The sequence below is a fragment of the Adelges cooleyi genome, unplaced genomic scaffold (assembly GCF_023614345.1).
Source record: "Adelges cooleyi isolate 19-005CV unplaced genomic scaffold, UGA_ACOO_1.1 ACOO_flye_CR_arks_rails_tigmint_CR_PRNA_1, whole genome shotgun sequence".
NCBI lineage: Eukaryota > Metazoa > Arthropoda > Insecta > Hemiptera > Adelgidae > Adelges > Adelges cooleyi.
This window is the reverse complement of record NW_026095751.1, coordinates 236,522-249,767: the sequence shown is the minus strand read 5'-3', so window position 1 is coordinate 249,767 and position 13,246 is coordinate 236,522. Positions and strand designations below refer to the sequence as shown.

General features: G+C 28.0%; 1 protein-coding gene across 3 annotated transcripts; it reads left to right on the top strand.

The window, feature by feature from the left end:
- The first annotated feature begins 191 nt into the window (after positions 1–191).
- Positions 192–12,702, top strand: LOC126847868 (uncharacterized). Of its 3 annotated transcripts, none has more exons than XM_050588291.1 (12): positions 192–397; positions 6,995–7,067; positions 7,145–7,171; positions 7,262–7,315; positions 7,601–7,654; positions 7,981–8,010; positions 8,090–8,116; positions 8,256–8,306; positions 8,555–8,587; positions 9,730–9,819; positions 11,243–11,326; positions 12,428–12,702. In XM_050588291.1, exons 2-12 carry the CDS (start codon positions 7,064–7,066, stop codon positions 12,658–12,660), a joined length of 687 nt encoding a protein of 228 aa, XP_050444248.1. In that variant the 5' UTR covers positions 192–397; positions 6,995–7,063; the 3' UTR covers positions 12,661–12,702. The 3 variants fall into 3 exon arrangements, with proteins under 3 accessions (XP_050444248.1, XP_050444241.1, XP_050444251.1); XM_050588284.1 differs by having other exon boundaries at positions 7,142–7,171; XM_050588294.1 differs by lacking the exons at positions 6,995–7,067; positions 7,145–7,171; positions 7,262–7,315; positions 7,601–7,654.
- The last annotated feature ends 544 nt before the right edge of the window (positions 12,703–13,246 follow it).

Below are 13,246 nucleotides of genomic sequence, written 5' to 3'. Positions count from 1 at the left end.
AATTTGTTTTCGACAATAAAATATTAATATATTTTCAAGGGGCCTATGCTAATTTATTTACATAGCTGTTGTACTTTTTTTAAATACTTATCTATGTCGCAGAGTTAATTTTTTTTTCTTCGCAGTTATTGGTTTTACCATCACTCGTATAATGCTTACATGAAAAAGTTTTAGCTATAATACTGTCTTTGCGATTTTGTCGATACAAAACCGTACTAATATTTTATTTGATATGCGTTCACCGGTTTTCTTAAAGGCGCCTGATGTATTAACTTCTTGTGGCCTCTCTTGTAAATAATGTTATTGTGACCCCGTTGTATATTTTCAGCGCATTTACTGTGAATGTATATTATAAAGACACGACAAAACAAAAACTTTCAAGGTTTACAACAAAAAGGTTGGTAATGCTTCGATTATTATTATCGTACCAATTATTCTGGGCAATACTAAAATGTACACTTTCAAAATTTATAGAATTTAATGAATAATCGAAAACACTTTATCGGCACTTTACCGTCATAAGGGCTTCGAAATTTAAATCTCTAAGATAGCCCCCGAAAAATTTGAATTTGTAAATTTTATTTGATATATACAGGGTGGCTGCGAAAATATGACAAATGAAATAACTTTTGTTCTAGTGAATATTTTCAAGTTTTTTTTTTTTAAATAATTTATACCCATTTACGCTATAAGCACCACGGTTTTTATTGCACTTAGCTGTTTTATTTTTTAAATAATTTTTTTTTTTCGTTACGTTTTCGTTTTTATTTTCAAGATAGCCATTTTATTTAGAATAGTTTTTTAAAAAGAATTGGTGAACAAAAATTGTATTTTGATTCATACATTAAAAAGTTATACTTATTTGAAATTTATGAAAATTTGAAATTTTCTCTCCGCGTTTATTGTGTCGGCTATTTAAACGTGTTATTAATTCACAATTATTCATCTTTCCATTTTACCAAAGCTTTTTTTTCTGATTAAACGGATACCTACAATATAAAAATGATTGGTATTGGACTAAACACACTCGTATGGACGTATTTTGCAGGGAGTTTATAGACGTTGAACACAGAATAGATAACATTCTTTAAATTCCGACAGTGATAAACAATTTTGCGGTGTGACTTAATGTCGATATCTGGTTGGCTTTATTAAAGATTTTTTACGTTGTAATCGTTGTTCAGGGAAGTTTTGTCGGATGACTTTATTAAGTGTAATCGGTGTTTAAAAGACAAAAACTGATAACTCATTTTCCGTAAAACATTATCATTTATCAATTATATAATAAAATTGTATCTTCTTATTTTTTTTTTAAATAGTTTAGTTTTATTTACAAATTAAGCGAAAGTATAATACAAAAATGAATAGTTATGAAGTTGTATTTTTTTCAAATGTGTCTTACAATTTGTACCTTTTCCGTATACATCTCAGTTTTGTTTTACAATTTGCAATTCAGCGTTATTGTTAAATTAATCGTTTGGTCATCAGTCTCAAGTCGCCGGAAGCACTGCCCGCATTTATTTAAAAAACACGTAACCTATACTGATAACGTGGTCATCATATAACAATACTATTACATTCTTTTTGAGATTGGTGATGTTAAACATTCAAGTACGCTAAAGTACGAATTTAATTTTTAAAACAAAATATTGTAACAAATTGTAACAAATGTACATCTAGAATTGTAACATATTTTGTAATTCACGGTACATAACGGTCACGGGCCCTTTATTTGCTTGGCGAGCAATTATCTAGTAAAAAGGAGCCGCCATCCTTCTCTCTGGCGATGGACTGACAGCCTGTTACGGATAGCGAATCCATCTAGTAACCATCTCATGATGGTTGGGTCATCGTGGCCTGTTAAGATGCACGATGATGATGATTTAAAAAGTTGATTAAAAGTGTCCTTTGAGAACTCAAGTATGGAAAAGCACAAATGCTAGACTATAACCCATGAAACAAATTAGATTTGCATTTAATGAAAAACTGAAACAAAAAAGTAAATACAAGTACATAGCTATAACAAAGTTTCTGTGAAAAGACAGAACGTACTAATTACAAATTGCTGTTTAACTGACACAGCTAGTAATAAATAATAGTCGTACATACCGTGTAACTTTAATACTTCTTTGGGTTAGAACCATATTTCAATATTTTGAATTCAAAGAGTGACAACACATAATCCGGTGCGGTTTTATGTGATACTATAGAGTTGTTTGATTAGACTGACTATCGACAAGGACCATTTAAACTTTATAATAGCTTTAAATGACATTTTATTAACGAAATTAATGTTAATGATATCTGACTGTGTTGACCGAATAATACAACTTAATTACTAAATATTTAGTAGAATATGTTTTAATAACAACATAATATTTACGGAAAATACACTCACCGGCTCATCCGTTATTGTACTGTACTGATTACCCTATAAAATTGTTTATCACTGTCGGAATTTCAAGAACGTTATCTATTCTGTGTTCAACGTCTATAAACTCCCTGCAAAATACGTCTATACGAGTGTGTTTAGTCCAATATCAATCATTTTTATATTGTAAGTATCCGTTTAATCAGAAAAAAAAGCATTGGTAAAATGGAAAGATGAACAATTTTGAATTAATAACACGTTTAAATGGCCGACACAATAAACGCGGAGAGAAAATTTCAAATTTTCATCAATTTCAAATGAGTATAACTTTTTAATGTATGAATAAAAATACAATTTTTGTTCACTAATTCTTTTGTAAAAACTATTCTAAATAAAATGGCCATCTTGAAAATAAAAACAAAAACGTAACGAAAAAAAAAATTATTTAAAAAAATAAAACAGCTAAGTGCAATAAAAACCGTGGTGCTTATAACGTAAATGAGTATAAATTATTTTTTAAAAAAAAAACTTGAAATATTCACTAGAACAAAAGTTATATCATTTGTCATATTTTCGCAGCCACCCTGTATATTATATGTATACCCATCTACAAGTCGCAAAGAGACCATTTTTAGACAGTTAGTTAAAAAAGATAATCAAGTTAAATTTGTATGTACAAAAGCGTATGATTAAAAGCAATCATACGTATAGACAAAATTGATTTTTATCAAGAAAAGTACAAACTATTGAAGTCGCAAAAAAAACACTTTAAAAGAGTTAGTTAAACAAGCTAATCGAACTGATCTTCTTCTTAAAAGTTTTATCATTTCAATAATTTAAGTATGTTATACTATCAACTTAATGAGTTTTAAGAACACTTTTAATTAGTATTCATTTTTTTTAAATTTAATTTTAAGAGGACGTCGCAGGTAAAGTGTTACGTATACAACTCCCGAGAGATGGCGTTATTCTCCGTCTCGGCGCGGCGGCGGCGGTGGTTTATAGTCACGCCCATACGAGTGCTGCGGCGGCGCGTTGTAGTATTATCAGAGCGGCACATTATTCTATCACCGACTGCCGATCTAGTAAAAACTAATATTATGCTGGGAACGTATGATTCGTCGCGGTAAACATTCGCTACTTCGCGAGCTCGCGCGCGTGTTACAATCGCGAGTAAATCTTTTTTATAGCTACTGTTCATTAACATTTATATAACAATGGACAGAGTAGAAAATACAATACCCATCATAGTTTGAATCATTCTGATAACTTAATTACTTTTTTTTAGCGTATAAATAATTTTCTCAGATATCCGAATAAACTTGGTACCTCGTATAGCGTACTTACTTATTAACATTTATATTGGAGCATACTTATTTTGCATGTCTGTTACAATAAAAAACGTGTTTCCAAATTTGCTTAGCCTATATTGGCCATGGTCGTAATGAATATTTTAGTTTTTTTTCTTTTTTACTGTTTTTTTTTTATAGTATTATAGGTCACCAAACAAAATCATTAAAAAATCAGTATTTTATGTAAAACATTTCAGCTTTTTGATAATTCATTTATAAATCCAAAATTAATAATTGAAAACATGTTTATAAAAATTCATCAATCGAATAATAATTGTATAATGGTACGAGTATCCGTTATAAACTTTAAGTGCTGGACGGGTCATATATAATATTCTATTATTTATTTCATTAAATAATAATTATATATAAATCTAATACTATTTCATAAAAAAACAATGTGTACATATGTAAATTTTGTATTATAATTTTTATCTATAAAACACACAACACAATAGGAAAAATGAAAATGTGGCTTCTCTGTGCAACAAAAATACAGTATTTCCCAAATAAAGTCATATTTCTACAATATTTATAAATAATATAATTAGATAAGCTTAGATTATCTGTTGTTATCCCGAAAATTATGGTGGTCACCACCAACATTATTGCGGAATTTAGCTTTGTTATAAAAAAAAAAAAAAAATAGAATACGAAATCGTAATTGAAATATATTGTGAGTAATACTCTTTAATTTATAAATTGTTTATTATATAGAAAAATAAATTATAGTATAAATGAAGAGTTAATTTGTCAAACGTTCCAAGTGCTAAAGTATAAAAATTGAACTTTATAATTTGTTTTTTTTTTATTTCACTAGCGGAAACATAACATATTTTTGAGTTTTAAATATGATTGTTTTTTTTTAATAAATATCTATTCCTTACTTGAAATTTACAAAATTCTTTCCGGTGTAGTAAACCCACGTAGTGCACATGGGTCCCTATAAAGGCATGTCCTCCTTTCGCGTCTATGCATGGTCACTAAGACGTGACCAATGGGTGTCCCCTTGTAATAATTTAATTATACTTTATTCTTTTAATTGGTTATTTGATTATGTTCGAGTAGAGCGACGGCATCGAGTAGTCGGTAGTCAATTAACGATAGGACTGATTGCACTACTCAGTTATTAACTTCAAAATTGATTAAACATTATTATTATATCAAATTTATTAAACATTATTATATGTCTATTACAATTAATTCAAAAGTTTAACTTATTCAAACGTTGGTCGTTTACGGTGTTTTGTACGCGATCATCCGACCGGTGCACTACACCGGTAATGGATAAAATACAATTTAAATTATAAAATTCAATTTTTATACTTTGGCACTTAAAACGTTTGACAAATTCATTTTTCAAATATTTATGTTAGATAAATACGTTTTTAGTGGTCGGCGTTGAATGAGGGGGGTGGCTTAGATTGAGAGTAAAAAACCGTCTTTACGAAAAATAAGAATATAGAAATTACGGACACCAGGTAATACAAAAAAGAAATGGAGACCCCCCAAAAATAAAAATGTTGTTTAAAATACATTACTGATCTATATGATTTATTGCAACTAAAAATTGACTGTTGTTAATTTACACATAGCAACTTAAAAATTTCCAATTTTTGGTCTGAGGAGGGGAGGGGGCCCCACACTAATTTTGGTCTGGGGTGTAAACATTGTATTACAATGTTTCGGTTTTTCGTAGAGGTATTTGAATATTTTTCCGATTTTTTTTACAGTGTGCAATAACCCCCCTCCCTCCCCCCGTTCCCTAAACCATTTTTTAAATCACAATTTTTACAAATTATAATTTACTACAATTGCTACCTTTTTCATACAAGTGACTTAGCGACTGGCTTCTTCAGCTAATTCTCTATAAAATAATGAACATAAAATAGCAAATATTAAATAACAGTATCGCTGCGCAAGTAAAATATAATATTTGTTTGTTATTGAGAATTGATTGTTAAAAATTGGGTTATCTGTTTTTACTACAGGTAATAATATAATTGCGGTGTCACCGTTGACGTTATCGCTGTCGCCGCGCTACGGCAGTCGGCCTAAAACCGGTTTTCCGAACGTATAAAGATATGTAGTAAATTGGCCGCTAGGCGCGCCAGCTCTCGACGTAATAATTATTATAAAAATTCAAAAAACATCCCTTCGCACTTCAAATAGTACTCGTACGCTTTTGGTGGTAGAAAATTGTTTATAGTACCATATGAAAGATCAGAACTTTTTCTACGTGCCTATAGAGAGTTTTTTTCGATAACTTTATTTACAATGGTTTTATGAACGTTTGAAAAAAGTAAAAATTCTTATTGAAATAACTATAAGTAAACAGTTTTTTTTGGAAATATGGCTCTATACGCACATAGTAGACATTCCAGGCTTTCTTTAGGTATCCTTAGATTTATTCTACGATTAATAGTTTCTGAGTACTATTTGAAGTCCGAAGCGGTGTTTTAATACTCGAAATATTTGACTGCGACGTCCTCTTAAACAAATTATTATTTTTATACTTCCAGTGTCCAAGTTATTTTATATTTTCAACAATAGATTATGGAAAAATAAAATTATAGATAGGTAATTATTTTTTTAATGTCGGTTCAGTTGTAGCGAAAAATGGCAATATACAAGCAACATACATTACATCTAAACACATTACATTCTACTTCCAAAGTTGGGTAGAAACAACAATTGCTTCTTATTTTTTTTTCAACGTTTTGCGTTTTACAAAATCCGTAATGGTTTTAAAGCTATTTTTTAAGACTTCGACAAAATATGACATTTTGACAGAAATACTATAAAAACTTTTAAATCTTTCCGTTTATTAGAATAATGTGTATTATTTTAAAAGATATTTCCACACTTTTCAATCGTAATGACTTTGTATCTAAAGATTTTATTTTAAACAGATACGGCAATCTCTCTAAAATGTTATCCACTAACCATTTTATCATGAATATTTTTACTTTAAATTCATTATTGGTCGAGTGATAAACGTAAACTACCTAATTTACACAATATATGTTAAATATTTAACAAATACCTGATTTTGATTTTGTGGACCTTCATTAGAGTGAACTACTACAATTATGGTCCAATAGAATACCTCACAAGTTCAATTATTTAAAATAAATTTAGCGCTCTATAATACCGGTGGTCTAGTTTATATTTATCAAGAAAAAGACAGCTTCGTAAAACCAAAGACTTCTTATCTTCGCATCAGAGGAACTGTGACTAATAAACATTTTTTTTTATGTTATATTTGCAGATAAAAAAGAAATTATTCTGTTTTTTAATAACATTTATCTTTGTTAATGTCTCGACAGATAATGACCTTATGAGTTAGTTAATTTTCACACTTACTTATAACGTAGTTAAAAACAAAAAATAAACAATATTTCCTTTTTTTTTATAGTAGAATACAAGAGGGAGGTTTTCATTACAAGTCAGTACTATTGTTCTTTTGTAAAAAATAACTGTTTTAATTTTTTAACTTTATTGTTACTATACATATTTTTTAAATAATATTACATAGATGAACACATTAAGCTTGCCTATCAGAGTGATACAAAAACTAATTCTCTAGCAAGTAAGAATTATTTAAAATTATTAACAAAATATTTATAGTTCATAGTGAAAATTGTGCAAACTCTTAAGTTAATTCTAATTCTTTATATTTATACTTAAAGTAGCTGTTTCTATAACTTACTTAGAGCAATTTGACCTTAAATAGTAACAATTTTTCTAATAGAGGGTGTAGCGTTAAGTTAAATTGCTACTGCTTAAGGTACGGTTTAATCGTATTCTTAAGATTTTAGTAACTTATTTTATTTTGTTTGAAACATAAGTTCAAATATGTTTTACTTTATTTTAGATGGATTGGAGTGTGTAATTAAAACAATCATTGAAGAGTTATTATATAAAATAGGTAGTTATATTTATTTAATAATAATAAAAACAAATTGAGCCTGCTAGTTGAATAAAATAAACATTTTTGGATAACTATTTATTTCAAATTTATCAGTAATTAAACTCTTAAATACTTCCCTAAAATCTAAATGGAAACAATATGAACAAAATCTGATATCAGCTCTGTCATTCTCGTCTAATCATTATATTTTATTCTAATCACTACATATGCAACTTTTCTTCTTGACTTACCAATCCACTTACTACTCTCACCTTTAACTTTTGTCTTCTCATTTTTAATATAATCGTATACAATATTATAAATATATGTAATATTAATTTCAGAATCAATGAATAATATGATTAATGTACCGGGTAATAAATTTAATTTTATATTATGTTTAATTACTTCCACACTATTGATTGGTACAAAATGTTTTTGTTTAAATTTTAGAATATCTATTCGAAAACGATGTTCAGGGTAACCACATAATTTTATTACACACCAACAGTAATTAACACGTCTAAATAATTTATATATTTAATAAGAATAACCATTAGGATACTAACATATAATTATAAACATAAAAAACTACAATTTATTTTGATTAAAATTACAGGATCTATAGACTTACAAGGAACTATGCAAGTCGAAATTAATGCTGTATTAAGTAATTATAAAATTTAACATTCTTAAGCAAATAATTAAAATAATTAATGATTATATAGTTCTAAAAATAGCGACAAAAATATAAATTAATTTTTATAAATCATTTTTTTTTGCCTAAGCATTTAATTATCATTTTAAATTTAACTTTTCAATATTTTTGGTTGATAAATTGGTCTAATTAGTTTCAGTTTTAGAATGAATTTTGTAAAATTAATTTTATTAAATTATTTGTTAAATATATTGTTATAGAAATTGATGTTCCTGACATTGATGAAAACCAAAGTAATTACGAATTTTTTAATAACCTTATAAAGCCTTAAAGGATTGTTTTAAAGTTTTAATTTCCTTGTTTATTAACATGGATATGTTATTGGGTTGCGGGTCAATTGGAAAATCTGTGCGTGCGAACGCTGAACGTTACCTAGTATATACAGGGTGATTCTCTTATAATGAATCAGTCAATATCTCACTGGGTTTAATTAATAATTTAATTTTTTTTTTATAATGTTTGTATAAAACGTGATCTCAATTTTACACTATTTTTTTTGTTTTTACCCCCTTCCAACTTAGATATTTTGATAGCAACTTTTGAAACTTAAATAGTAAAGTATATATTTTATTAACTTTATTAATTGAGAATAATGTACTAAACATTTTGACTGATCGATAAACATTTTCGGATAACTATTTTTGAAGTTATTGAAGTTACAAATTTAGGGCAGGAGAAAAGGTGGAGTGTATTTTTTTTTACCTGCGCGCATTTCCTAAAAGCACTTCCCCTCCCATACAAACCGGGGTAGGTTTTTTTTTAATTTTCGATGACAAACAATACCTAAGTAAAACACCTTGTGCTCTACTTGTTTGAATTTTAATAGTTTCCAATTATTAATATACTTTTTAATAAATTGTTTATTCCAATTTTTTTTTTTTTTAAGTAATGTTATTTGCAATTTTTTATGAAGCAGAAGATGAATTTATTGTAATAAAAATGATAGTGAGGCTTAGGGCATAGCAGAACGGAGTATTTAGAGGTAAGGAAGGTGTTCAGAATTTCACTAAAACTACTTTCGAATAAACGTATTGCTTAACTAATATCACGAATATTCGATATCGACTAATAGTACTGCGAAGGCTACGCATTTAATGAAAAATACAATTATTTTTGAAAAATGCATTTACTAATTCACTCACAAATAATAATCAGGAAATTTTTAACACTAGTGTAGATTTGTTCTGCTTTTATTAGTTTCGAGCGCTTGTATTTGTAGGTTACGCCATGAAACTTATGCTCCTTAACAACTCAAAATTGACTATAATGTTAATGTATAATAAGTTCTTTGAGCAACTATATTCACGTTCAACTAATTTATAATATGTTATTTTTATTATTTGTCATCAACACGGTAATATAATATTTTTTGCAGATTTTGAAAAATTAGATTTGTTCGAACTGGGAGAAGAGAGAAGGTGTTTAACTAGAAAAGCTTTAAAAAATATATTCATTCATAAAATAGGTAAATATTAACACAGTGTTGTAATGGGTTTTAAAATTTCACTATTTATATATATATATATATGGGGCATTCTGAGTCAAACTAAGCAATCATCAGCCCGACGTCCTCAAAATTATTCGAAATTTTTTTTTTAAATTCTATTGGTTTAATATAAGACTTGAATTTTTTTGAAATTTTTGGGGTGAGTGATAGGGGTGGGAGATAGGGGGTGGAATTTAGGGGTAAGAGATAGGGAATAGAAAATAGTGGGTAGGGGATAGGGAAAAATATAGGAGATAAGAGATAAGAGATATGTTGTATGTTCAACCTTCAAATTAGAACTAAATAATAAATTCAAAACAGTTTAAGGGCCAAAATTCTCTATGAATTGTTTTAGGTCAAATATTAAACACTACAATATTAGCCAGAAACTTGATGTTTTATTTAATATACTAGCTTGTTACTGCTTCTTAATATACTATATCATTATTTATAATTCTACCACTACTCTAAATTTATATCGGTACTTCAACGAGACATGTAAATGCTCTTTCGTGGTTGCAGACTCGGCTAAAATAGGACTTTTTTTTACGACTATTCAATTTTGACCAATTTTTGAAATTTTGATCATAATATCGGGGACTCAAATTAAATCTTTTGGTCTAATAACGGGAATGGACCCCCGAGATTTATTGCTATTTTTTTTTTATAATTAAAATTTGTTTTGTTTTTGAACGAACTTAATAAATGTATACGTTAAAATTTATGTTTTAATATATACACTCCCTAAATTTGGTTTCTAACGTAGAAAAACAAATTTTAAATAAATGAAAAGAATTAAAATTTTTTTTTTATAAGAATTAACAAATGATTTACAAAGATTATTTTTGCAAGATCTTACTATATCATCGAAGTATTAGAGTTAGACCATGAAATCCTGAAAACCTTAAATATATATATATATTTATATAATTATTTGATATTTTTAATTTTTGTTGTATTTATTTCTTTGTCAAATGCTCCAGATCAAAGATATTACAAATTTATTCGATAACGTAAATAGAAATTAGAGCCAGTTTTAAAGATGAAATTCGGTATTCTTTTATCATATTTAATAGAGATAACTCTTTGACTATTTGACATATTTATTCTTTTTTGCTGTAAAATTGTAAACGACAGAAATCGAATAGAACCACTACACATACAAATGAAAATCATATTTATAAACATGAAAAACGTTTGATGAGACGTAATCAGTTAACAAACACTCGTGACTCGACACGAAATGCAAGTTCTTATTGTTGGGTATTATTTTAGAGAGCTGATTGCATTAATAATTGACCTTTGCAATCCATGCTATTATTGTCAACTTTCGTTGCTAAAATACGAATTTATTTTATTTCTATTAACTGTTAACAACACGCATGTTTTTTAACTTTTGTAGGTTTTAGAAATTTGACTGCACTTACAGAAGAAAGAAGACTACATACTACAGAAAAAATAAGAAATAAAATCGCCAATTTATTCAGTAAGTGTTATTATATATTTATTATAGAGTTGTAATTGTTTTTAAACCATTACATTTTTTATGGTGTATATATAATATATCTATGGAAATAATTTATTTATATAAATGTTTCGTTTAAAAAAAAAAATTATAATACTTAATATTATTTTATATACATAAATATTATAATAGTTACATTTTTATCACTGTAACAAATTTAGTTTTATACAGTATTAAAATAACAGAACTTTTCTTATAACACCTAATATATACATACTTATATGTGTGTTGTGATAATAGACAATGCTGACATTGCCAAGACAATACATAAAATGTCTAAAATGTATTATTATCATAAAAATATATTTAAACTTGATTTATTTGTTGTATTTACGCTTGAGTAAGTTACTGGTCTGCCAGCGTTTCGGAATACTTGCATATTCCATCTTCAAGGATGTTGCTCGTTCCTTGGTTTTCTGTCAGCGGGCGTAGGTTATTATATACCATACCCCCCGCCGTACTCTCTGCCTCCTCCTGTCCTTACCAGCTGTTTTATGCATCACGTCTCTTCGTATTAGCCGTCTATTGTAAAGTATGGTGGGAGGTACGGTACATATCCAACGCTCGCAGAAGCGGGTCGGTCAGTCGTCAGGAAACCACGGAATGATCAACATCAAAATACAGCCCTAAAGATGGAATGTGCAAGTATTCCGGAAACGTTGGCAGACCAGTCAAACTACTCGAGTGGCAATAACCGCAAGTTGTGGAAATAGTTTAAATATATTTTTTTTTTGCTGCTTAACAAGCACGTGTATTATTTGTACATTTGGCTTTACAATGACACTTCCGATATCCCTGACTCCCAGCAAAAATGTTATGCCCGGCAGCCTGTCGGAGAGTGATATCATTTTCTTTCGCTGATTTTATTGTGTCATTGAAATCAAGACAATTGTCGATACACAGAATAAATCTAACTCAAATAAACTCATACTTTTTTGTACTATAAATAGAATGGCTGTAAACACGGACTTAATTTTATGATATTTTTAGTAGAACCTTAAAAAAAATAGTGACTAGCAAGCTAAATTTAAAAAATTAAAAATTAATTTTTAACTGTTATAGATGGAAAAAAACCGCAAGAATATTTATTGAAGATGTGTACATTAGTAGCATTATGTATAAGTGCAAAATCATCAAAATTATATATAACTTTTCTTCAGATAACAAATACTGGTGATTGTATCTTGACGGATACTATTACACCATACAAAACATACAGAGAGATTAAAAACATATGGTGGCAAATAAAAGTCAATGACACAAGTGATGAAATACCAGTTTTAGAGCTGTTATGATATTTTAGATCAGGAATCAATGCCATTGTATAAGAATCTAAACTTACATAGTACTATTGTTGTTTTATTTAAATAATATTTGGACATTGAATGTTCAAATAATTTAATATATTTCCAAATAAACAATGTTACTCACAGTTATATAATATACATTTGTTGCCTTTGTATTGATTTAAACACATACCAAATTTTACAGATTCCAATCCAAGCTTTTTTAAAATACAAATTTACTTTTCCTCTGTTTTCTCCTATCTTTCAAATTTTTTTATTTTTAGTAAGTAGATAAAATTTGTGCTACACTCCACCTTTCCTCCTGCCCTAAATTTGAAACTTCAAAAATAATTATCCGAAACTGTTATCTTGCAGTCAAAATATTTAGTACATTATTTTAAATTAAAAAAATTAATGAAACGTATGCGTTACCATTTAAGTTTAAAAGTTAATATATAAATTATTAGTTTGCGAGGGGGAGAGAAACATCAAAATTTATGGGAAATTAGGTGGATCAGATTATACAAAAATACTATAAAAAAAAAAATTCAATGTTTAATTAAACTCAATGAGATATTGAGTGGTTGTAATAAGT

Excerpts from the sequence above, each read along its gene's own strand:
- LOC126847868 (XM_050588284.1), top strand. Across the intron at positions 8,117-8,255 it reads ATTCGAAAACGATGTTCAGG|GATCTATAGACTTACAAGGA; the intron begins GTAACCACATAA and ends TTAAAATTACAG. Across the intron at positions 8,307-8,554 it reads CGAAATTAATGCTGTATTAA|AAATTGATGTTCCTGACATT; the intron begins GTAATTATAAAA and ends ATATTGTTATAG.